Source organism: Prunus mume, linkage group LG2 (assembly GCF_029339155.1).
Source record: "Prunus mume cultivar Tortuosa linkage group LG2, ASM2933915v1, whole genome shotgun sequence".
Lineage (NCBI taxonomy): Eukaryota > Viridiplantae > Streptophyta > Magnoliopsida > Rosales > Rosaceae > Prunus > Prunus mume.
The window spans coordinates 11,810,856-11,834,799 of NC_142699.1; the positions used below are offsets into that span (position 1 = coordinate 11,810,856).

Consider the following 23,944-nt stretch of genomic DNA (forward strand, 5'->3'; position numbering starts at 1 on the left):
TAAGATATGGGTGGAGGAGAGGAGGGGCCTTTCGTGTTTGCTTTCCCTTCATTTATTGGATGCATTGACTGGCAACAGGGCTGTGAAGGAGGACACTGTTTTACTCTTTGTGGAAAAGCTGCTACAGAGAGAAGGGTTTCTTGATTCAGACGTGAACGAAAAGTTGAGTGAGAAGGGAAAGCAAAACTGACTGAGCTTTAATGAAAACACCTAGAAAAAAATTATATCAGATAAAAATTAGCCAACTAATCCCAAGTCCTATCAAAATCATTGATCATCATCTTAAGATGATATTGCAATGCTTTTTGGATTCCCGAAGTTTCAATGTTTTTTGTTTTTATGTTTTTGTTTTATTAATATTTTGGTGTAATAAAATTAAAATTAAGATGCGCGGCGCTTATTGCTTAAGTGGTCAAGGTGAGGTTATATCGACATAATGTGTTCAATCCATCCTTCTTTAATATCGCTTGTATTAAAAAAAATAATAATAAGTACTTTGCAGTTGAAAACTTGAAACTAGATGAAGCATTTTAAGGGCCCTCAAAGTCACTTTTGTTGTCACGAATGGGCACACATGGACAAAGCCTTTGGGCCCTTGGCAATGAAAAGAAATTTGTTCAAGAGGGGAAAAAGAGAGCATTGAAACCTTGTCTACCTGAAAAGCAGAGAGGACAAGAACCAAAAAATTCTTTTGTAGCATTTGCAATTGCAACATGGCATCTTTGAATGGAAATAATGCCGGCCAAAACCAAAAAGGCTCGAAATATGGAAATATAAATAATAATTTTGAGTCGTTCACAATACTTGGTGAAAATTACATTGTTGTCCCTCAGCCTGCTGCTTCAATTATTTCTTGAAAAATATTCACCTCCAAAAACATTTTTTTTCTTTTGTCAAGTTATCTGTAATTTATATATTTTTTAATAAAATTGTATACATAGCATACATATATACATTTCACAATTGGAACAATCATAACTAGTGAAGCTTTAATGCATCAAGTTTTTTTTATATATGAAGTGATATTCTAAACTATTGTAATATACGGGAAGGGGGATTGAATTCGAGTGCAAGAAAATAAGGATACTGTCTTAACCAACTGACCTAACTTATGTATGCATAATGTAAAATTGAATTCAGGTCGGGCCACAAATTAAAATTTGAATTTGCTCAAGCCCAAAATCGAAATCAACCTACAACGTAAGTAGATGTCAAAACCCAACAAACATTGAATTCATGGGCTTACAGCTTGGAAAGTAAACTTCATTCACCTGTTTCCCTGGGCCATGAAAAACTTTCAAAAAAATTTATTTTTTATTTGGTCAAGCAGATAAGGTCCAAAAGGTATCTGTGCTTTAGTCTGTTATGATTGGATCCAATATCATACCTGGATCTACCTAATCATATATTTATCTTGTGCCGGACAAAATAATTTGGTTTCTCACCCGGGAACGTGCACACGTGGCATCTTTCTATAGACCTACCACTATCGACAAGGGTAGTTCGTAAACCAGCGGATCCAATACCCGCACTTTCCACTGCGCCCGTACCTTTTTTGAACGTCCCATTTTTAAATCCGTCACTTTCTTCCTTCCTCCAAAAAAAAAAACAATGTCATGGCTCGCACGCTCGCTCGCTGACTCTCTACGGCTCGACGACGACGGTGGTGCCGAGAACGACGTCGTACCGAACAACAATGACAAAGCACCAATCTCACCCACCACCGACACCAAACCCCAAGAAGATGACAATGGAAGAAGTGGAATTGAATCTGCAGACGAGGAACAAGACGACGCCCAAACCCGAGGCGTGAAGGATGACCTCGACGAATTCAAACAAACCCTGACCCGCCAATTCTGGGGCGTCGCTACCTTCCTCGCGCCACCGCCTTCGGATCCCTCCACGCTGTCCAATCGATCAGGTCCCGATTTCGATCGATCTGAGCCGCCCGATAATCGGCCCGAGCAATTGGCGATGGATTTGATTGAAGACGAAGAGGATGAATTGGAAGAGTGCGCTGTTGGGGTCACTGAGGAGGTCCTGGCATTCGCTAAAAACATCGCGATGCATCCAGAAACGTGGCTGGACTTTCCTCTTGATGAGGAAGAGGACTTAGGCGGTATGTATAGATAGAGATATTACACAAAATGATATGCATGTATGTATGTATGAATGTAGGTCTCAGTTCTCATTGGTCAATTTAGAAGTGTGGAAAATTCGATGCGTTTAAAATGTACATTGCATAATCTTCTTCAAATTATTGACTACAAGGCTTAACCTTCAATCTTTAATCAATGTGTTGGTTTTTCGCAAATCTTAAATTAGGAATATAAAATTTGATTCGATGTTGCACCATCTTCAACTCTTCTCCGGATCCGGAGTTTTTCGAGAAAAGGTCCCATCCTTCAATATCATGATTGGGTCGACCAGGCCAGATCATGAGTGTTACCAATGGGGGATGTTATGCACAATGCAGACAATAGTTACAGAAATTTGAATGAGTTCATGGTGAAATTGTTGGAAGAGGAGTTTGATTACATTGGACAAAACCCTTAGTTTTGATATTATCTCTTTCCTGATCAAACTTATTGCTCTTTTTTAATCATGTAGTTCGGTGGTTGGTGCCTAATTCATACACCTTTCTTATTTTAGATTTTGAAATGTCTGATGCCCAGCAAGAGCATGCTCTGGCGATTGAACATTTTGCGCCAAGATTAGCTGCTTTGAGGTTTGAACTCTGTCCATGCCATATGAGCGAGAGTTACTTCTGGAAAGTCTATTTTGTGCTTCTGCATTCGAGGCTGAATAAGCAGGATGCGGAGATTTTGTCCACACCCCAAGTAAGCTTCCCTTTTGTATACAGTGTCCCTCAAATAATTGATTAAGTTTGATGCTGTTTCAAACATAGGCCTTCAGATTCTGAATTAAAGTTACTACTATAGTGGAATTAGTTTACAGGATTTTAGTACCATACCATGTAATGTATTAAAGTGGGAATTTGTGCTTCGTGCCAATTCTAGAGTTGCAGCCTTCCATTTGTTACTTCTTATCCAAGGCCAAACTTCATTGTATCTCACAAGTTCTTGTTGCTTTTGGTTAGCTTGAACTCCTCCATTAGAGTTTGCCAACATTTCCAGGCCTGGGTTTTGATAGTTCTACATGTTCATTCAGGCATGTTGGATATTCATCTCTAGAAGAGTTCAACTTCAATACTTTATTTAGGTTACTGTTTGTCTTGTTAAGTTTGTTGATCAGGAAAAAGGAAAAAAAGAGGAGAGATAAGAGGTCAGTCGGTCTGTGGTTCTAAATTAAGTTTGTTTCAAGGCTGTTAGTGTATTTTGTTCTGATGTCTCAAGTTTCATTTCCTCATGGGGGAATAAAGTTAGGATTTAGAAATTCTTGACTACATAGATGGTTTCAGAAAAATTGGAATAAATTTTGGGACCAAAGTTTTGTTTGCACTTTTTGATTGAGCAATTGCCTGGTTTATATTTCTTTTCTGAAATTTCATGCAGTCTAACATGTTGGTTGCAGGTAATGGAAGCCAGAGCAAAGTGGATGCAGGAGCTACAATGTCAGACTATGTCAGAATACGAAGGATTTGAAAGAAACACTTCTTTTCTAAAAGACAATTCTAACATACCAAATGACGATTTTGTTCCAGTCTCATCCTGTAGTGTTTATTATGAGGACAAGCTGCTAAGGACACATCCTTATGAATCAACCATGTCTCCCACAGTCCATGAGACTGAGAAGCATCCAGTTGAGAGTAATGAGATGCCATTCATTGATAAGTCTGTTATTGAAGAAAATCCCATCATTAAGACAGAGGATAAGAATTTAACAGTTGGTCCATCCTCTAAGATACTAGACAATATCTATGAAGATGACGAGGATGACTGGCCAGAGGAAGATTCTGATTTAGACGGATATAGTGGAACGGCTATTCATGTGGTAAATGAAGAAGACATATCTTTCAGTGATCTCGAGGACGATGATTTCCTTACACCCACAAAACTCAAGATTGTCTCAAAGAAATAAGAAACCTCAAGGAAGAGAGGTTAATCATCGGTACGGTGCTCTGCTCATTGGATAAAAGATGGAACCTTGGTTCATCTGATGAACACCGGTGGTGGTGAGGACTTGTATATCATTTGTCAATTGCCCTGCCAACATAGTCCTACACTAGGACTCTTCTATGCACCTGCAGATTGTTCTACTGAATAGTCCTGCGCTGAGACTCTTCTAAGTCGTTGCTGATTACCCTACGGAATAGTCCCACACCGGGACTCAAGCCTCTGGTGAAGCTATTTGTTCTGAATACCAATTTGTACATGATGTGTTGCCACCTTGTCATTGAAGTCTTTACAGAAAAGTATATGTTTTGTTTGATTGTGATAGGATTGTAATTACAATATTTAGGGATTTTGAGAGAGGGTACAAGAGGTCATTTCATCAATGAATTGCCCCAATTTCGTGTCTTTAAAAGAAAATTTGCAAGATGAATGTATTACCATTGGATCAATAAAACCAATTTTGCCTTTCTTGTTGTATATCTTCTGCATATACCATCATTTTTAGGAATTTTTGTGTTGTGCTATATTATGTAAATCCTCTGCTTCATCAAGCCACCCCCATTACACAAGCTTTCAAACCTTGGAAGAAACATAGGAAGGGAAAGGAAACCCAAGAAAACTATACACCATGTTAAAAGGAATAAACACCACCACCCCCTCCTTAATCTGTTACAAACACAACTTCTTCAGCCCTACCGTCATCACCAACATCATCAATAATAATAAAAGAGGGAAAGAATATACTTTTGAAAGAACAATACCTAAAATAAGTCTGCTATTCAATAAGCTGCTAAACTGGAATGACATCATTCTTTGATGCATCAACACATCTCAAAATAATACCCTCAAGTCTAGCTGGAAAGATATATTTGGCCCACTGGCATCCTGTCATGATCGGCTCAGGGGGAGGAACAATCATCTACACATTGTCATTTCTTTAAATATTCAGCACTTGCCTCGCCTCCTTCGTATATACTTAAACGGTATAGCCGCGCGGCTATACTGTTTAAATATTCTATTTTAAAATATTATACTCTTTAAAATATATATATATATATTTAAAGAATATATTTCCCCATTACACCAAAAATAAAATATAGCACACTGCGATGCTCAGATTTTCGCTGCTTATCTGTATTCCAAAAGAATTTGCAGGATAAAAGTTAAGTATGCATCCAGCATCAAGGAGCTGGAGAAAAAAAGGCATGCAGAATCAAACGGGATCTCCAGTGCTCTGAAGATATTAGGGGGAAAAAACACAACTTAAAAACAGAAACCTTTGCCATTATAATCTTTACCATTAGATGGTAGTTCCCTCACGGCTGATCACGCTGCGAATTCATACAGGCTATCTAGAGGCCCTGCCTTGCAAATTTTAACGTTGATATGTGGCCAAGACAAAAGTTGAAACATATCAATAGACAAAGGTTGAACTCGCCTCCTCCTGATATAATTTAAAGGGTATAGCCGCGCGGCTATACTTCTGAAGTATTCTATTCATACGGTAGAGCCGCGCGGCTATAATCGTTAAATATTCTATTTGCAGTATAGCCGGGCGGCTATACTCCTAAAAAATATATATATTTAAAGAGTATATTTCCACATTGCACCATCAATAAAAATATGGATTTCTCTGTAACATAAACCCAAAAAAAAAACTATAGAATCCAAACCAAATTCTAGAAAGAAAAAACCCTTCTGAATTTTCCTAAAAAATCACAATCAAATCCCCAGTTTCCCAATGTATTGGAGTCAGAAAATATAAAATTATGAGCAGAAGATGAAATATAATCAAAGATATTGTGGCAAAACAGAGTAACCTACCAAGACACCAACGCACCAAGGTAAATCGTTCGATCCTTCAGAGCTAACTGCCAAGCCAACAATGGTTGCGTTCATTGAATCAAGTTCTAAGGCCGGTTATATTTGACTCGGGTCCGGATCATTGAAACAGGCCGGGTTGACCATTAGATTTCATGGACCGCCAACCTAACCCAAAAAGTTCAGTTTTGGGCTACAAAATGCTGTGGTTGGCCTTGACCCACTGAGGGTGAAGAAAATTTTAATTAATCCGCTGCCACATATAAGGAAAAAAATATATAACTGCAGCGTATGCAAATGTCATGGCGATGAAAGCTCTTGTTCATTTGTTAAGAGAAGTTTACAAGTAGCATCACTTATAATTAGTATTTAATTGAAGTAATTAAGCAATACATTTTGGCATAATGTTTTATCCAAACATCGTAATTGAAACTTTAATTGCGATGTCAAGGGTTTGATTGTTTTGTTAGCAAGCTTCATTTGGGTATTTGTGTTTCTAATCGAATTTTTAGTTCTCATTTTTTGTGTCATGCATTGTGATTCCACAATTCTAGTCTTGTAAATGTGAAACTCTAATTGGAAACATTGAGAGAGGATTAAGAGAGGAGAATCCGATTTCATAATAAATTGCCACGCTTTTTAATTGAAATCATATGAAGAAAACAATCCCAATCCTCTAAAACAATTAAGGTAAATACCGTGTGTTAATTATTACATTGCATGAGTGAAGGCATGAAATCTATATATATATGTGTGCATCTCATCTTCATTTTAGGTTCTATATCTATCTGCCCACTTGGTGTTACTCTTGCTTTCAGAAAAAAGAAAAGAAGGTTAAAAACTCAAGTGGAAAAGATGAGTTACTATGATTCCAAGCCTCACCCAGCCCCAGTCATTGCTCCCCCTCCTCAAGGTACCGTGTACCGTGTGTATATAGTCCCTTTTTAGTGAAGGATTTGTCAAATATTTACCACTCAGTTGCAGTGCTCAGTTAGATTTTCCATACTTGTTTGGATACAAACAATGGGTTTATAATTTTATTTGAGTAGTCATAGAAGTGTATATTTTGAATTTCTGGATCAATCAAATGGGTTGTACTTGTTGTAGGTTATGGGGGTTATCCTCCACCTGGATATACAGCACAAGGCTATCCTCAGCCTCCTCCGCCGCCTCAAGTAATTTATCAACCTCCTCCACCACCACCACCAACAGAAACACAATCTAAATCTAAATCCAATCATGGTTGCTTGCAAGGATGGTAATTAGCTATATCTCTGTTTCTCTCTCAAATTGTTTAATCTGCAGTTGGTTCATATTGCTTAAATTTATGTACTTTTATCTTTGCAGTTTGGCTGGTCTTTGTTGCTGCTGCTGTTTGGAGATTTGCTTCTGAAAAGGGTGCTTCATTTCATACATTTGAATTTCATCTTCTTAGTGTTTGCTGTCATTTGAATTGAAATAATCATATGAAGTTTCATGAGACCATATCATTACTTGTTTTGGAATTTCTTGGCAATCAATCTAAGCGGTAAAACTTTTGGATCACTGACGGCCTCTTGATCATGATCACACGGTTGAAAACGAAATATGCTTTTGAGCCATATGACTACAATCGAATTTCAACAAGCGCGCTAGATTAAAAATAAAATAAAAATACAAGATGCTCCTGGTCAATGCGGTTTTTTCAGTTATTTATCGTCGCGATTATTCTATCCAATCAGCGAACGAGGCCATTTAATTAATAAAATAAAATAAATATTTATGGCGGGGGCGTCCAGCTCTCTCTCTTCTGCGAGACTGCAACGTCCGCCGTCTCCTCGCTCTCTCTCACACGCACAAATCGATCATGTAAGTCACAATGGTTCGTCTTCTCATCGAGCTCTGGTTTTAATTTCTTCAATCAATATCTGATCTTTGTATTTATTGCGATTTCAAACCCCAGAAACCCTAGAATTTATCGATCCAAGAATCGATATTTCGTCCCCAATTCATTGGACCACATCGACACCCCATTTCGTCAATTATTGTCAGTTGATTTCCCAAGATCACCCTCAATAGCCCAAGCTTTTAAGCTTTCCTCTGTGTTTGAGCTCAAATGGAAGTTGGGCTCGTCACGAAAGGCTTGAATTTCTCTCGGCGGAGAAAGAGATGGCTTTTCGCACTTGCAGCTCTTGGCGTGTCCGGTTATGGTGCTTATAGGGTTTATAACTTGCCCTCTGTGGTCAAGAAGAGGAAGAGGTTCGTGAAGCTCTTAGGAGCCCTAATTTCTGTGGCCGAGATGGTCTCTGATTCGGCTGAGACCATCGGCATTGTCTCCAAGGACTTGAAGGAGTTTCTACGTTCTGATTCAGACGAAATGCCCCAGAGTTTAGTGCAAATTTCCAAAATTGCAAGGTCGGAGGAGTTCTCTGGGTCGCTGAGTAAGCTTACAGAGGCTATGACGGTTGGGATTGTTCGAGGGTGTAAATTAGAGATGGAAAATCAGAGTGAATCAGAGACGGGTTTGGGGAATTCGAGCTTTTCCGATAGGGTTTTGGAGAAGGTTTTCTCTACAGCCGGGACAAGGTTCGTTTCGGTTGTGGTTGGAAGCTTTGCGAGGAACTTGATTCTGGGTTTTTACTCCAATGATCAATCAGTCGATAGTTCCAGTTCGTCCAGGTCAAGTTTATCGGATGTGCCTAGATGGGTTAATGTGGTTTGCAGTGATAGAAGTAAAGAACTCATAGCAAATTGCATACAGGTTTTCGTAAGCACTGCAGTTGCAGTGTACCTTGACAAAACGAAGGATATCAATTTCATTGATGAAATGTTTGATGGATTGACCAATTCCAAGCATCAAAACAAAGTAAGGGACGTTCTGGTTTCTCTTTGTAATGGTGCTGTGGAAACGGTCGTCAGAACTTCTCACCAAGTTTTGACGAGTTCAAATTCGAGTTCAAGTTCAAATTCAAGTTCTTTCTCCATTGTTGATCAGAATGAAGGTCTAAGTGGAACTACAGACCAGTGCTTGGAGCAAGAAGTATCTGCAGGGCAGCCGAAGGAAGGAACTTCATTGGACGTTATTCAGAGTAGTGGGTGGGTCGGCAAGGTTTCATCTACATTGGCAGTGCCAAGCAATAGGAAGTTTGTTCTTGATGTGACAGGGAGGGTGACATTTGAGACAGTACGTTCTCTTGTTGAATTTATGTTGTGGACGGTGTTAGATGGCTTGAAAAGAAGTGTTAATGTACTTCATGGGGAGGTTGAAGACAGGGGATTGCAAGTCATCAGATACTTCAGTGGAAAGTCGTCCGTTATAATTACCATATGTCTTGCTTTGCATTTATATATCCTGAGTGGTACTAGAGTTCTCTTCACTGCTTAATATGATGGCTTTATCTCTCCCTTGTAACAAGCTCCTATCAGGGAGGCATGGCTCCCCTTGGGGAAGATTATGTATCTATTGTATATCTGTCTGTTAATTGAAATGGGATAAAAAGGGGTTTATGACTTCATGGGATGCATGATTTGAGTTTCAGGAAAATTTATTACCTTTTTGTCCTTAAATTTTTCATTTAAACCTCCTTGAGTAAATGCATCTATGCATACATGTCTGAATGTTGCTGAAATGCATCTTATCTGTCACATTCTGTTAATTACTTATAATTGCACTGTACTAAAAAAATTCATTACATTGTGCTAGCTGTTCATATGTTTAAATCTGGAAACGGAGAGAGTTGGTGGTCCAAGACTCCAAGGTGTCACCATATGTTTTAGGATAATATGCTTGTTTTAGCTACATAAGAATTCAATCCCTTATAATATTCTGCTTGTTGACTAGAAACATTAGGAAATGTGATTACTCTGGAACTATACCTAATTTAGCGTCTCTGGGAGAAATAAGATTTGTGTAGGAAATGGATGATTGAAGCAGTGATCAATGCTGTTGCAGGGAAAAATGTAGTTTTTTGAAACCAGTAATGATTCTTTTCCATTAAGGTCATCTGAGATACTTTATAAATGGGAAGTGGAATTGGATTGTAACAGCCAATTGAATTCATTGATAAATGGATCAAATTGCCACTTTCAGGACATCCTGCCATTGCAAAAGCTTGGTGACAGACGTTTGAGTTCCTCGACCCCTTTTATCAAACCATTATATTTTGTATAGGACAACTCGTACTCTGTTTCAAACATCCAGAGAGAAGTAGAAGTAGTTCAAAAGAAATTCCCTTTTGAGTAAATGGCCGTTCAGAATGGTTGTAAAGCTAACATATTTGTAGAACTCCATCAAATTCTCCATGTGCTTAATTAGGTCATTTTCCAATCATCTTTACGGCTTTTGGGATTTTGAATCTGTGATCACAGGATTGTGGGTTATCAATTTTCTTCTTTGTGAGATCAGATCAGATGCATGCACCGCACCAGATGGCATCAGTATGTCAAATGGTGGTGGTTCAAAATGCATTAGTTTATCCTGGGATTTTCTCAAGGCAGCCAGCAAAACCCATTTAGACTTTTTATTTTATTATATCACAGCCGTGTTTGACACTCTGCTTTTAGTGCTTAGCTAATATGCATTGTTTCCCACATTTTCATCATGCTTTCGTTGACCATCGTTGACCACATATGAACTGTGTTTTAGTGACATCTACTCCCTCTCCACCAAGCTGCAATCTTATTCGCACTTGAGCTTTTTGGTAGCTTCCTAGTGGATTCATTGAAACATTTCCTATTGGCCTCATTTTCCATGCAACTCTCTTAGTTACTTTATGTTATGTATAAAAAAAAAGGGTTATTAATGATACAAATTTATAAATAAACCCAATTCTAGACATGTATTTATAAAAAAATCTAAATACTATTTAAACATAGAAACACACCCAAAATCAACAATTGTATATTGCAGCCCTCATCATTAATAATCCCTTAATTATACTCATAATTGCATTCAAACTCAATTATTAGTTGTCATTCAACTATGTGTTTTGTTGCACCAATAGTCCTTCCAAAGTCCGTTAGTTTTTTTCGTTTAAAATGATGACGTGACAAGCATATGTAAGAATCTCATAAATTCGGGCAAATCTGACTTTTCAGTTAGAAATATAGTAAAGGGACTGAGAGAGAGAGAGAGAGAGAGATACAATGTCAGCGTCAATTTCGTTCCTTGGCACTGCAATTGCGTCCTCCCAACAGCTATGGCTGCGTCCCAAGCTTGTGGGAGTGATGACAACTCTAAGTCCAAGGCCTCAATCTCAGTCTCTTGTTGTGGAAGCCAAAGCCACCACCAAAAGAGAAGACAGAACCGCCCGCCATATTCGTATCAGAAAGAAGATACCATTGCCAACCATCTCTCTCTCTCTCTCTTGTTTTCTCTATCTAATTTCTGTAATTTGGTTGCTTCGCTTTCAACCCACATAATGTAAGATGAATTTTACCGTTCAAATTCAAGGCATCCGAGTTGTCCCCCTTTTACTTTACGTGTTCTGAATTTCCTTATCTTCTTCCCTACTTACCCAGAAACTCTTTTGAGTAATGGGTTCCTCTCCTTCTACAAGAACATGGACTTTTTGCCATTAGATTAGACCAACATACATTACTGGTGGGTTTGGAAAAATTTAGTGTGTTTTCTCTGTGAGAGGTGGGAGGAAATGGAGGATGGAGCGAGAGGTTTTGGTGGGTTTTTATTGAGGGTTTTGGGTTTGGGGTTTGGGGATAGAGAAGAAGATGAGTAAGAGCCCAGAAGGCATTGGCAGGCCATGGAGTGGTTTGATGTGAAAAAATTGGGAGGTTGGACATTGTGGACTTAGAAGGACAAATTTGCTCATGAAATTAACACCACGTTAGCCAGACTTGACGGAAGGATTGTTGGTGTAACGAAACACATAATTAAGTGACCTCTGCAACTAATAATTGAGTTTAGTGACCCAAATGCAATTATAAGTATAATTGAAGAACCATTACTGCGAAAAACCCTAAAAGAAAAGATTGTTGTTGAAAGAAGTTTAAAATTAACTCAATGCACTTTATGATCTAAGTATATTCTAATATTTAAATTAAAATATAAAATTAACTAAATACGCCTTTTTAACTATAAAAAATATCTCTAGTACACATCACACAACACAAAACCCATTTATTAATTTAAATATTAGGTTGACGATAACACCAGTAAATACCAATGAACACTCGGTAGTGGTTGGTGAACAGTCAACAATTTTTTGGAATTTTATGCAGTGAATTTATGAATAAACTATAAAGGCACTATATATATAGCTAATAGGTAATAGGAAAGTGAAAAATTCAAGTTGCTCAATAGCTTAAAAGGTTCTTCGAACAGTGTTGGCAAATACTATTGTGCCTTTTTCGCATTCTGATTGTAATAAGATTTGAAATTTCTGAGGACTTATCTCCTTGCCTAATATTCTTTTACTACTTTGTGGGAATTGACTGCATTTGTTGATGAACTATGTATGCTGACCATACATGACATAGAAGAATAAAGATACAATATTGTGTTTTTGTTTTTATTATGAAATTGCCTAGAATAACTTTCATTAGGGGTAGAGTTGTGAATTAGGGTTGAATATAGTGAGTAGGGTGTATTTTTAAAATTACATTTGATTCACAATTGGTCATTTTATATTAAAGTAAATTAGTAATTTAATAAATAGTTAAGTAGTAAGACACTCAGTTAATTTTAGAGTTCGTTTAACATCACTCAAACAAAAATGTGGCAAAACAATGGCTAGCAATTTATTTTATTTGATCTAAAATTACATATTACATCAAGATAATTTAAACTCTAAAACAAATTTGGTTTATTAACCAAAATGAGGAGTTAGTAATTTCTTAATTCCGATCCCCCAACATTGCTAAGATAAAGAAACCATGCACCAAAGTCCGCAGTGCTTGACTTTTCAGTGTAAATTTTGTACCAGCAAAATGGAAGCTCATGACTTGTCGTGTATTTAACCTTTACTAGCAAAATGGAAACCAATTTCGTGTTGCTCAAAACACATAACTAAAAAAGGAAATCATGTCTAGGCTTGGTAAAGTTGGTTATAGTGGATGTGCTCCCCATTCTATACCCGAATTTGAATCCCCCCTCCCCTCGTAGTTAGATTATGTTAAAGTAGAAAATTGCTTGTATAAAAAAAAGGGGAACCAGAGTTTTACCACAGATCCCTTTTTTTATCCTTGGGAAATAAAGAAAGAGAATTTCCTGAATTTGGGAAAATCTGCAAAAAGATTGAACTGTGGGGAGGAACCAGTCTGATCTGAAGTCCCCATGGCAAAAATAACACAGAGAACGTATTATTTTGTCTTATTAATTGTCACCAACATGATGTATTTGTAACAATAGATGTCTTATTGCATGGCCTTTCACCATTAGAAAAGAAAAAAAATAGACATAATTGATTGGTTACTCAACAGAGATACAGAGAAGTTCATGGTTTGTGCTTCTGTGTGTAAATATAATCCACATGAGCCGCAAGAGTCCTTCTCATGAGGCACTCCTCCATCTCTAACCCTGCGCAGCTGATCTCCCCACCATCCTCAACAGCAATGGCCTCTGCTTCTTTGTCCTGAACATATTCATAAAAAAAATTTGATTATCAGAAAGAAAGAAAAAAGAAGAATTAATGACAGAAAAGTAGATTAAAAAAACATACTTGTTGTTGGGTTTTGAGGGCGTTGTTGGTGAAAGCAGGGTCTGGACGAGCAGCAAGGCTGAGTTGAAAGCTGAGGAGGAGAGCTATGGTGAAAAGGGTGGTGATAAGCTTAGCCATTTTTCTTCTCTCTTTTGTGTTGTAATTTTGACTCTCTGTTTGGAGAATTTATATTGGGTTTGGTTTGTTGGCTTTGCATGTCCAATTGGATGGTGACTCGTTGACGGGTTTAGATGATTGGAGCAGAGCCAATTGGCACTATTGGCTCTACCAGAATCTACACCAAAATCTCTCTCTGTTAATCTTCCATCTTTAACTATGGTAACAGAAAAGAAAACAAAATTTATGAGAATATTGTAACCAAAGAAAAGCATTTATGAAAATGATCTAGAAACAGAAAAAAGATATTTGCTTATGCAGTACGCGTTTTCTCAGGCCATATTAATCACATATCAAAGAGGGAAATTGAGGTTGGTATATTTATTTTATACTGTTTAATTATAATACAAACAATATTCATTTGAAAGGTGGATGTGAGACAAAGTGATGGTGGGTTGGCTTATATCCATCCATCTGCTACGGTGTGTTAGTTATTTTTCCCAAATTGACTAAACTCCAAGAACAAAACAAAAATGGTAATTCCGCGATTGCAGAAAGTATCAAAACACTGACAGGTCTTATAAGATCATTTCAATGGAAATATCATTTGCCAAGCAAGCAACGTGGCCCTCTTGCAATTGGGCCTAAATTCTAACAAAATCCAAGAGCATTGGTATTTGGAATTGGGCCTCCAAACAGGAAAGTGCTCTGTCTCTGAACTTTGAAAACAGTCTTTTGGCATGCACTTTTTTGGGTCAGTCAACCTTCAAGGAAACATTTTCAATCAATCACATTTCTCTTCTGCATGCGCGCAGGGACACATACCTGCACAACACACACCTTCTAAAGTTGGACTTTTAGGGTCTGGTTCTCTCTCTCTCTCTCTCTCTCTCGCTCTCTCTCTCTCAATGAGGTAATGGATATGATGGAACTCACTCTCATTTCCTTTGAGTCTCATCATTATCTTCGTCTGTTCTTTAATATATTCGCAGCTTCCTCCTTCATATCCATTGTGTTCATGATTAATTTACATAAACATGCTTCTTTTTTTTAAGCATAGTGGAGAAGTGAGATGCCCCTACCTACGGCTCTATGCTAGTTTCACAAAAATTCGTAAGTGCAATTTACAAGTTCACCCTCCACACACAGACACTGAGCAATTATGCAGTGGAGAATAACAAAATTAGGGTTCTCCTGAAAAAAAAGGGATATGCTCTCAAATAGTCTTATTATATCGATATCATCATTATATGTTGTCGATATTTTCTCATTATATCGATAACTAATCTCTGTAACTCTATTTGGACTTGTGATGTGCAACTAAGAATAATTCATTTATGGTACTTATATAGTCTTTTGTAACTGATTGTACTTTTTTATGATTTAACTTAATAACGAAGGAAAGATAACATCATAAATGCTTGGTATGAGTATATTCATAGAAACAGCATATGATTCAATTCTTTTTTCCTGTTGAGTCTGTATTTTTGTATTTTAGCAAGATGTCGTAGGCTGCCCAACCAGCCAGAAACGACAGCAATGCGAATAAATATTTGCAAATGTCACATTATAAAGCAATACATATTTGTAATTCTGCAAACTGTTAAGGGCATCTATTGGAATTTCAACTTATAATCATTCACAAGCCTTATAATGAGGCCCCCTTAAGAAATGCTTAAAGCCTATAGTTTTCTCAACCCCCTCTCTCACTATGCGGCTAGCTACCCCAACCTAATTCGATCTCCAAAATTTCATGGCCACCACCACCACCTCCTCCTCCAACTTCTTCAATCTCCGGTCAACTACTACTTCAGTCCACCCCAAGTCCCGGCCCTCATCGAGCCACGGCTCATCACACGGTTGTGGCAAGGTTGATGGGGTGGCTATGTGGCTCATTAACAGTGTCACAACTTGTTTCTTTGCATCCTTAGAGAGGTGCTCTTGCATCCGTATCGCCACGCAAGACGACGGTGATGACTGCAACGACTTGCCGTTGATTTTTAACGACGGGAATCTTCGATATGAGGCTGAGGCGACCACCAGCCGGAGGAGAACAGGCAAAGGAAAGAAGGGTATTGCCGGAGGACCATGCTGACAGATTAAGCACCAAAGTTGTGTTAAATTACGTGTAACAAGTCAATCAAATCTCTTCTCTTCACTTTTTGGGTAAGTGGCATCAAATATGGGGGCTGGCTTCTCTTGCAATTGTGAACGTTTGTTGGTTATAGTTTTTGGAAGGGTTGGAATATAATTATGAACATCAAAGAGGACTTATGTTAATTAAATTACTGCCTTTGAATGTGATATGAACATGAAATTAATATATTTGAATCTGTAACTCTGTTCTTCTTTTGTTTAGCAACCCTGAAATGATTATTTTAATTTACTGTAATAATGTTGATAATTTCCCAATTATTATTTAAATTTCACCGCAGAAAGAAATGGAGAAAAAAAAAAAAAAAGCAAATCCAGCAGCAAAAGGCACTTTAAATATATTCAAATCTTTTTTTCCTCCATGATTTTGAATCATGCTGTCATTTCATTTCATTTATCATCATCATGTTGCTTCATCGCCCAAAGTTTCTTTTACTTTTTTGTTTTCTCTTTTCCCCTTAAACACGTACAATCAAAACCCAAAGAATCCAAAGCAAACAAGACTATCTGTCTGCCTTTAGCAAGTGTAATGCAAGCAAACAAAGAGAATTAAGCAAAGACAATGACCCAAATTCTTTTTTATGGTGAAGGGTCACGTCTAACATCATCATTATTAACCTTCAATTCTACTACTCTTCTTATTAACGGGGTGCTAGTTGGATTGGCTCAGTCCCAAGTGTTTTGGATTTAAACTCCTATAATTTCCGTGTGTGTGAGTTTTACCTCATTTTCTTTCATAACTTTGGCTAAAAAAATCCCATTATACTCTTTTCTTTTTTGTAGGTGCCACCATTTAAGCACTAGAGCTATTAAAAAGAAAAAGATAGAGAGAAGTTATGCTTTCTGTTTATTCAAACCTGATATTCTTATGCACTCTCAATCAAATCTTATCTATATATTTCCCATCAAAATCCTCAAGTGAGCATAAAACCAAAGTGAATTTCGGCTGCGCATGCTCATGAGTCATGAGTTGGTTTGTTTCAACTTTTTCCACATAAAAGTGCTTCAAACACAGTGACACTTTCCAGTCAAAAAAAAAAACTCAGCACTCAATTTGAATATGTACGGAAGGTTTGTGGGGTTCAAGGCAAAAAAAGTTTTACGTTATTGAGCAGTAAATAAACACAGCAAGAAGAACAATATGGATATTTTACTGTCTACTTTACTCCAATAAAACATTGAGCAAAATGAAAAAGAGAGAAAGAACTAGGCCAAGTTTTTCGACCCAAAGAAAAAAGACAAATACTTGGATTTGAAATAAAAAGGAAAGCCTGTAGACGAGTTCATCAACATGGATTGAAATTTCTAGCCCAACTGGTTATGGTCCAAAGGTGTTTTGGCCCAAAAAAAATGGGGGCAAACAAAAATAAGCGCCGTTGCCGGGGATCGAACCCGGGTCACCCGCGTGACAGGCGGGAATACTTACCACTATACTACAACGACCTTGATGATATTATTTCATATTAATGGAAATATATATAATTATGCAAACATAAAACTACGCCAAAGTCCAAAGTGACGAAAGTCATCCCTGTGACTCTCTGTCAGGTGGAACACAATTACAGAGCGGCAGATCACCGAGTGAAGTCATCGTAGCTCGTCACCATAACCAACCACCCTTTGCTACCTCCTAGCTGCCTCTAGCTGCTATTCTCCTACTCATATTATTGGTTACAGAGAGAGAGAAGCAAAAACTCACAAATCAAATCGAAATGCTCCGCGATGGAGAAGAAACCCCCTCCAGGTACGCGCGTCTTTGATTTTTGTTGTTTTATGTTTGCTTCTCGGGAATTTTAGATTTCATAAGCTCCTTCTTTGTTTCGTAGATTCGAATTGTTGAGCATGGTGAAGAAGCATTCGAGCTTGTTAGGGAAAACCGTAGTTGACGCGGACGATGTTTCCGATGTCGAAATGGACCACAAATTTTGGCATGATGTATTGGATTTGTATTTCATTCGTGGCAAGGACTCCAGGGGACGCCAGGACGATGATCTCGTGTTCTTTGTCAGAAAATTGGTACCACTTTAATTTTTTCAATTTTTGCTTAATTACATTGCCATTTAAGTTCCTTTCTTAGTTTTAGCTTCATTGATTGAATTGTTGCATTGTGGGCAGAGTTCTTATGGGCATGGTTCCAGTGACGAAAGTGTTTCTCCTTACTTTGTACGCAGGTGGGCACCTAAGGTAAAACCCAGTTTCAGAACCGCTTTGAATTTTGTTAAAAGGCATGAGCTTGTTAATGGGAGATAACTGGTACTTACTTTTATCAAACAGTTGGATAATTTGATCGGTGAAAATAATGTGGAGGTGGATTGGAGGCGTTCGTATTACTTGAACTTGATTGCTCACACTTCATTTACTGTCACAGTGGCTATTTGCAGGTAGATTCTCCTTTTCATTTGTGTCCAGTTTGTTTTGTTCTTGTAAATTCCACGCCCAAGACACAACATTCTCTTATTGAGTATATATCTGTGTAATCTTATCTTGTCTACGGTAATCTGCATGTGTGAACTGTGTTTATTCATTAAAATGACGATCAACCGCACTTTTGGAAACACAACCGTGACTGAGAAATTTCAGTCACTGATTGTAGTCTCTCTGGACTAAAACTTTTCTTTGCTCCAGTTTATTTATCCCAAAATCTTAGAAAAAATAACCAATGGCTTTGGTTAGATGTATTTCGTAGAACTTCTAGTGGAATATTCTTATGTGCTTTTCTTTTTTACCAGAGCTTTGCAATGGTAGAAGTTAAAATAAGTGTTGATTTTCAGTCATCAGGACCTTCGGAATCATCAAGCTGAGCAGGGTACACCATTATCTCCAATATATAAGGTATGCCCTGCCTAAGATTGCTGTATCTAAGTATGTCTTAGTAATCTTCCTTTTACGGTATCTTATTGGTGCAAAATTTGCAAAAAAGTTTGCATAATGCATAACAGTCTAAGCTTTCCATATAACATGTAGCATCTCTGCAGGTTGTAAAGACTGTTTATGCATCTCCAAGCCGTGTCAATTTTCAATTGGACTCAAGAAAGGTTAGTTTAGGTATTTTCTGATAATCCTGATATCACGGAATCATTCTTTTTATTCCACTTCATTCTGACACTGTTGCTAACATTTATCTAGGAAGTGGAGACAACACCTGCTTATCCAGATATTTGTTTCGCAATCGATGACTTCGACTCCACCTTTGATGCTGTGGTAAAGGGCCTATTGTAGCTTTCACGTTTCTAAATCATATATTTGCCAGAGTTTTAAACACCCTTGCATGTAACTCTTTCAGTTGCTTGCATTCTAACATGTCTACAATTTATAATGCTGCAAGAAATGATTGTATTTCTTGGTTTTTCAGGTCTTGACTGAAACAGACCATTGCTATTGTGTAATTCTCAATGCACATGATGGGGCAGCATTTCCCAGGGTAAAGGAAGAAGATGGTTGCAGTTCCAGTGATAGTTCCTCTTTGAGGGTTGAGACTAATTATTCAAAGACAAAAAATACTAATGATAGTTCCTCCTTGAGGGTTGAGACTAATTATTCAAAGACAAAAAATACTAAGGTTTCTTTTAAATCTCTGTTCACATGCTAGAATTACCATTAGATATGAGATAGGTGCAATCCCCACACACGCTCTTACTTCATGGACTACTCTGTATACATTCTGATTTGCTGGTATCGTGATTGCAGCTGACTCTTTTTTCAGGATTTGTCAGCTATCAAATGGTTCGAGATGCATATGATGGTACGTTTTCCTACAGATCACTCAATTTCTGTTGTTTCACTTAAACCTAATTCTTTGTTTACTTTCATTTATAGAGCAGTTTGATTCATATTAGTCCGTTAAGATTGGAGTTCCACACAAACTGTATAGTTTGAACAATACATTAAATAGGTTTGCAAACATCATTTATTTAACTTCCGTTAAGATTGGAGTTCCACACAAACTATATAGTTTGAACAATACATTAAATAGGTTTGCAAACATCATTTATTTAACTTTCTACAGTCTCCCAGGGTATGGGATGTCAGAATATTGCTTTATTCACACATCTCTGTCTCTCTCTCACAGCTGGCAAGTCTCGATTTGGGAATCTTCTTGGTCATTCCCCTGGCAAACAAGACAGACTTTACATGAAAGGTCCTGGAGGACGTGGTGAAGTTGAAGTAGCTGTTTCCGGTGTTGCAGGTAAGGGATCTTTTCTCTATAATTGACTGATGGAAGAAAGTTTTCTACTTCATTTCTTGTTCTTTATGTTCTAGAGGAAATGTAACTGTAAAATGTTCCTTTCTGGAAAAATAAAATATAAAAAACTTTGTTGACATTTTTCGGTTGGATGTTTATTGTTTTTGTAAATAGCTCAGGTGGAGATTGATTATGATGTTACCAGCACTTTCTAAGTAGATTGAGGTTTTAAAGGTCTGAATGAAAATTATATTATACCTGACAAATTAGGATTAGTTGCTGAGTCAATTTTCTTGTCTGTTTTAGGAGGAAATTAATATTATTAGTTTGGCACATATTGTAATTTGTTTTTTGTGCAAAATACATCTGGTTTTATGTTTCCTACTTGCTCTGTGACAAAGTTACGAGTTTTATCAAGTAATTGATTGTATGATGTGAGCATTGGTGCATGTACTGAAAGTAGATGTTGTGTTATCAGATCAAAGCCAACAAGATCTAGGTCCTTTTTCACCTGTTATATCCAAGCAAGGATTTGGAATTGGCTCCATTGTTCGTAAAGCGGCTTCTGTTGCATCTGTGGCTGCAAAGAATGCCTATGCAGCTGCTGCTTCTAGCCATAGTTTTGATGATGAGATGGTACCTCTCAAATGCTGCTTAATGTCCATTACATTACCCTGGGAGCACATTGCATATGATCTTCTCTTTAAGGTGAGGTTGTTGTTCCCAGCTGCTAATGAATAAAACAGATATACTTTTGGGTAATCGTAATTTGTGTTAAAATTGCTCCTGCTCTCGGCACTTCGTTACCTACAAGTCTCTGATTGGCGCTTCAGAGTTGCTCTTTCCTCCATTTTCTTAAATAAAATAAGAGCACAAGCAAGGTTGAAAATCTGTTGTTCGACTTTGTATTATTTCGTGGGTTTACTTGATGTGTTATTAACTTTGCTGATAACCGGAACTTTGCAGATACTGCAATAACAGGCAGCAATAAATAAATAATAATTTATAAAATAAAAAATATCACTCTTTCCATGCTTTGAAGAGCACTAAATTTAGTCCTCATTTGTGAAACTCAGGGTACTCCTCCAGTAAACTTGTAAGCATGCATCTTATGTACTTCTCACTGGTGATGAATATCATAAATGAGTATGCACCTGCAAGATGCAAACGTGAGACGAGCAGAGATGTCCTGTGATCATTGTAAAGATTGTAATCCACTTGTATATGGAGACCTCTTGCTCTCCGTATGCGTATACGGTGCTGGCCTAGAGCTGTTTGTAATTAAATGTATTGTACAACACTATTTTTTTCTCTCTTTTTTGTTTCTGTTTACAAAACTCAGCAACATCTTCATGATCAATATACTTTTCCAGGTTCAGTGAACATTTGGCTCTATATTTTATATATTGGGGAGTGGAAGCACTTTGTCTATAGTATATATGTTATTGAATGGCTATAATTTCTTATATGCCCTAGTTTTATTTGCAATCATGACCTATTCCTCCTCGTATGCTTTTGATTACATAGGGATCTCGACTTTTGTAGCTTTTAAGGTTTGATTCTTTTAGGCCGGTTTCAGACAGAGGGATGTCCGTGTAGCCTCTTGAATATCAACCAGATCAAAACGACGTCGCACAAAGCGACAAATATACTATTATTTTCATCTCTTTAGACTTTAGCTCCCTCTATCTGGTTACTTTAGGCCATGTTTGTAATGTTGAATCCAATGAAACATGGCTCTCATGCTGGCCTGTTGCAGGTTTAGCAATCGAAAGAAGACGGAAACAAAGCGGATAAATTTTTAAATCTGTGCAGCACATGAAGCCTACTTTGGATTTGGGGCACACTGAAAGGGAGGCAAGACAAGCCTCATGAGTTGGCTTTAATTCATATAAATATGCAGGTTAAGGCTTCAAACGCAGAAGAGAACGTGTGCATGTTAGCCTCCACTTATAATTTGCTCTGTATTTACTGATGAAAGCCAAACCCCATCGAAAACGGCCAACTAAGAAAACGTCCAAGAATGCTAACTAAGAAAACTGCCCTGAAATATTCCTTTCACAAAATCTGTTTGCGTCTGAATATTTTATCCAAGACACCATGTTCTAGGAACAAAAGAATCGTGTGACAACTGAAGTATGATACAAAAGCCTACTGATGCATCTCACAATAGAATAAGTTGGGATTATACATACACTTTCTTTCTTTTTATTAAACAACTATCGTCCATGAAATTTAAATTCGAAATCTCATCCCATAAAGTATATATACACCGCGTAAACTTAACACGTATTGATATACATTACATTGTAAATTTAACATCTCTTAAAATCAGTGTTTAATAACATAACACGTAGGAATGTTTATAATGTAATTAACCTACCACCACCTTTGTCGCCTGCGTATTCCATACGACATCGGCGCAACCTGTCGGCTAAGCTTTCAGATAATTAGCTGTTTGTTTATTCATTTTTGTTTGATTCTTCGTGGTTAAGCTAAAGCTGATCTTGTATGTTGGAGCCCACCATCTCTCTCCTCTTCTCTCTCAGTCTCAGCAAAGCAGTCCAAACTTCACATCCCACCACACTCCATTCCACCACCTTCACACAAAAGTTGTGCACGTAATGGCACTACACCAACCCAAAAATATTATTCTTAAAACAACAAATAATTAAATAAAAGTTAATTAATTAAAGAAGCTGTTTTTTGTTAATTTATACTTTTCATGGACAATAATGCCCTCGCTTCTCCAAAATCTTTTGCTTGTGGTGGATCCCACGTGTCCCTCCCCTACAACGATAAATACTCAGCCCCTCCTCTTCGTTCCTTCCCTTTTCTCCTCCTTTCCTCCCCACGCTACACTCAAATGATCATGAGTTCCTCAGCCATGCTCTTCAACCACGAACCGATCCACTTTAACCGGTTTGAGTGCCCGGTTCAAGAAACCGGACTCACAACTGCCGATATCCAGGAACTGCTGTCCCTGCTCCAAGAGGGAAACTCGGCCTCTCCAAACTCCGGTTCAGAGGATTCGAACCGGGCAGTTTACTCGGTGGACGAGAAAAAGCTTAGGCGCAAGAAGTCGAACCGTGAGTCAGCCCGGCGGTCCAGATGGAGAAAGAAGAGGCACTTGGAGGACCTGACCAACGATGTGAACCGGTTGAAAGTAGAGAACCGGGAGCTGAAGAACCGGTTCGGCTAGTTGCCCGAAAGTGTCACGTAACATGGAGAGAAAATGACCGGTTGACGTCCGAGTCCCTAGCCCTAAGGGCCAGACTTTCGGATTTATACCGGAATTTTGTTGGCATGCAGATGCTATCACAATAATATATAAAATCCGAAGAGTAATTAACAAAATGATCATCATCATCATCATTTATATTAATAAGCTCTAATTAACTGGTGATTAATTAGAGCAAGAATTAAAGAGTAGCATATGGTATGGTTGGTCGGGGTACATTTGGCTGCTTGAAAATGATGGGTTTTTCTTCTTCTTCTTATTTGCTAGTTTCAGGTTCTAGGTCGTAGCTCCACGAAAATTTGGTGGGGATTAGGGCTAGGCATTTAGCTGGCTATAGATATCGCCATGCATGCATATGTAAATATTTTGGAGGATTATAATGAAAGCGGAGGCTCTTTGTTTTCACCTTTTTCCATTATCTGCGCTGCGCTCACGAAAAGGAACGCTGCCGCACTGCATGTTTGTTTCACGTTGTTGGTCTATACTCTAAAGATTCGAGAGTCAGTTTGTAGCTTTTTGGTTTTGCATGTTTCCTTTTTTCTCCAAATAATATAATTTTGTGCATGTTGCATGAAAATTGATGCTTGCTAGCTACAATTCCGTAAACATACATATATATAATATGCGCAAATTTGAAAAAGACCAACACCTAAGAATACGTTGGACCCACAAATGACCAACACCTACAAATTCATATGCTACTATATATATGGCTATA

General features: G+C 37.8%; 6 protein-coding genes, 1 long non-coding RNA gene and 1 other non-coding gene across 10 annotated transcripts; 6 read left to right on the forward strand and 2 right to left on the reverse strand.

Annotated features, from left to right (window-relative positions):
• The first annotated feature begins 1,577 nt into the window (after positions 1 to 1,577).
• On the forward strand, positions 1,578 to 4,553 carry LOC103320486 (BSD domain-containing protein). Its single transcript, XM_008222167.3, has 3 exons — positions 1,578 to 2,119; positions 2,653 to 2,840; positions 3,535 to 4,553. The coding sequence occupies exons 1-3, from the start codon at positions 1,612 to 1,614 to the stop codon at positions 4,039 to 4,041; spliced, it is 1,203 nt and encodes a 400-aa protein (XP_008220389.2). The 5' UTR covers positions 1,578 to 1,611; the 3' UTR covers positions 4,042 to 4,553.
• Positions 4,554 to 6,691: 2,138 nt separating this feature from the next.
• Positions 6,692 to 7,510, forward strand: LOC103320487 (uncharacterized). The gene is made up of 3 exons (XR_016124373.1): positions 6,692 to 6,810; positions 7,005 to 7,155; positions 7,245 to 7,510. It is a non-coding gene; the product is annotated as an uncharacterized LOC103320487 (long non-coding RNA).
• A 115-nt stretch (positions 7,511 to 7,625) lies between these two features.
• Positions 7,626 to 9,391, forward strand: CF9 (Carbohydrate-binding protein). Its single transcript, XM_008222169.3, has 2 exons — positions 7,626 to 7,745; positions 7,840 to 9,391. The coding sequence occupies exon 2, from the start codon at positions 7,993 to 7,995 to the stop codon at positions 9,259 to 9,261; it is 1,269 nt and encodes a 422-aa protein (XP_008220391.2). The 5' UTR covers positions 7,626 to 7,745; positions 7,840 to 7,992; the 3' UTR covers positions 9,262 to 9,391.
• A 3,786-nt stretch (positions 9,392 to 13,177) lies between these two features.
• On the reverse strand, positions 13,178 to 13,745 carry LOC103320489 (phytosulfokines 3-like). Its single transcript, XM_089046602.1, has 2 exons — positions 13,553 to 13,745; positions 13,178 to 13,465 (listed from the first exon to the last, which is right to left on the reverse strand). Exons 1-2 carry the CDS (start codon positions 13,667 to 13,669, stop codon positions 13,328 to 13,330), a joined length of 255 nt encoding a protein of 84 aa, XP_088902728.1. The 5' UTR covers positions 13,670 to 13,745; the 3' UTR covers positions 13,178 to 13,327.
• Positions 13,746 to 15,286: 1,541 nt separating this feature from the next.
• On the forward strand, positions 15,287 to 15,986 carry LOC148919631 (uncharacterized). The gene has a single exon (XM_089044649.1). It carries the CDS (start codon positions 15,402 to 15,404, stop codon positions 15,741 to 15,743), a length of 342 nt encoding a protein of 113 aa, XP_088900775.1. The 5' UTR covers positions 15,287 to 15,401; the 3' UTR covers positions 15,744 to 15,986.
• Positions 15,987 to 17,173: 1,187 nt separating this feature from the next.
• Positions 17,174 to 17,245, reverse strand: TRNAD-GUC (transfer RNA aspartic acid (anticodon GUC)). The gene has a single exon. It is a non-coding gene; the product is annotated as a tRNA-Asp (tRNA).
• A 73-nt stretch (positions 17,246 to 17,318) lies between these two features.
• CW7 lies at positions 17,319 to 21,368 on the forward strand. Of its 3 annotated transcripts, none has more exons than XM_089046851.1 (12): positions 17,319 to 17,546; positions 17,629 to 17,818; positions 17,918 to 17,986; positions 18,077 to 18,183; positions 18,574 to 18,634; positions 18,778 to 18,837; positions 18,929 to 19,003; positions 19,155 to 19,305; positions 19,488 to 19,544; positions 19,872 to 19,988; positions 20,464 to 20,693; positions 21,062 to 21,368. In XM_089046851.1, the coding sequence occupies exons 1-12, from the start codon at positions 17,515 to 17,517 to the stop codon at positions 21,083 to 21,085; spliced, it is 1,173 nt and encodes a 390-aa protein (XP_088902977.1). In that variant the 5' UTR covers positions 17,319 to 17,514; the 3' UTR covers positions 21,086 to 21,368. The 3 variants fall into 3 exon arrangements, with proteins under 3 accessions (XP_088902977.1, XP_008220394.2, XP_088902978.1); XM_008222172.3 differs by having other exon boundaries at positions 17,321 to 17,546; positions 19,155 to 19,361; positions 19,490 to 19,544; XM_089046852.1 differs by lacking the exon at positions 17,319 to 17,546 and having other exon boundaries at positions 17,685 to 17,818; positions 17,974 to 17,986; positions 19,155 to 19,361; positions 19,490 to 19,544.
• A 1,438-nt stretch (positions 21,369 to 22,806) lies between these two features.
• On the forward strand, positions 22,807 to 23,631 carry BZIP4 (basic leucine-zipper 4). The gene is given in 2 exon segments (XM_008222174.3): positions 22,807 to 23,182; positions 23,185 to 23,631. Coding segments are annotated over 2 exon segments (459 nt in total). The 5' UTR covers positions 22,807 to 22,851; the 3' UTR covers positions 23,313 to 23,631.
• The last annotated feature ends 313 nt before the right edge of the window (positions 23,632 to 23,944 follow it).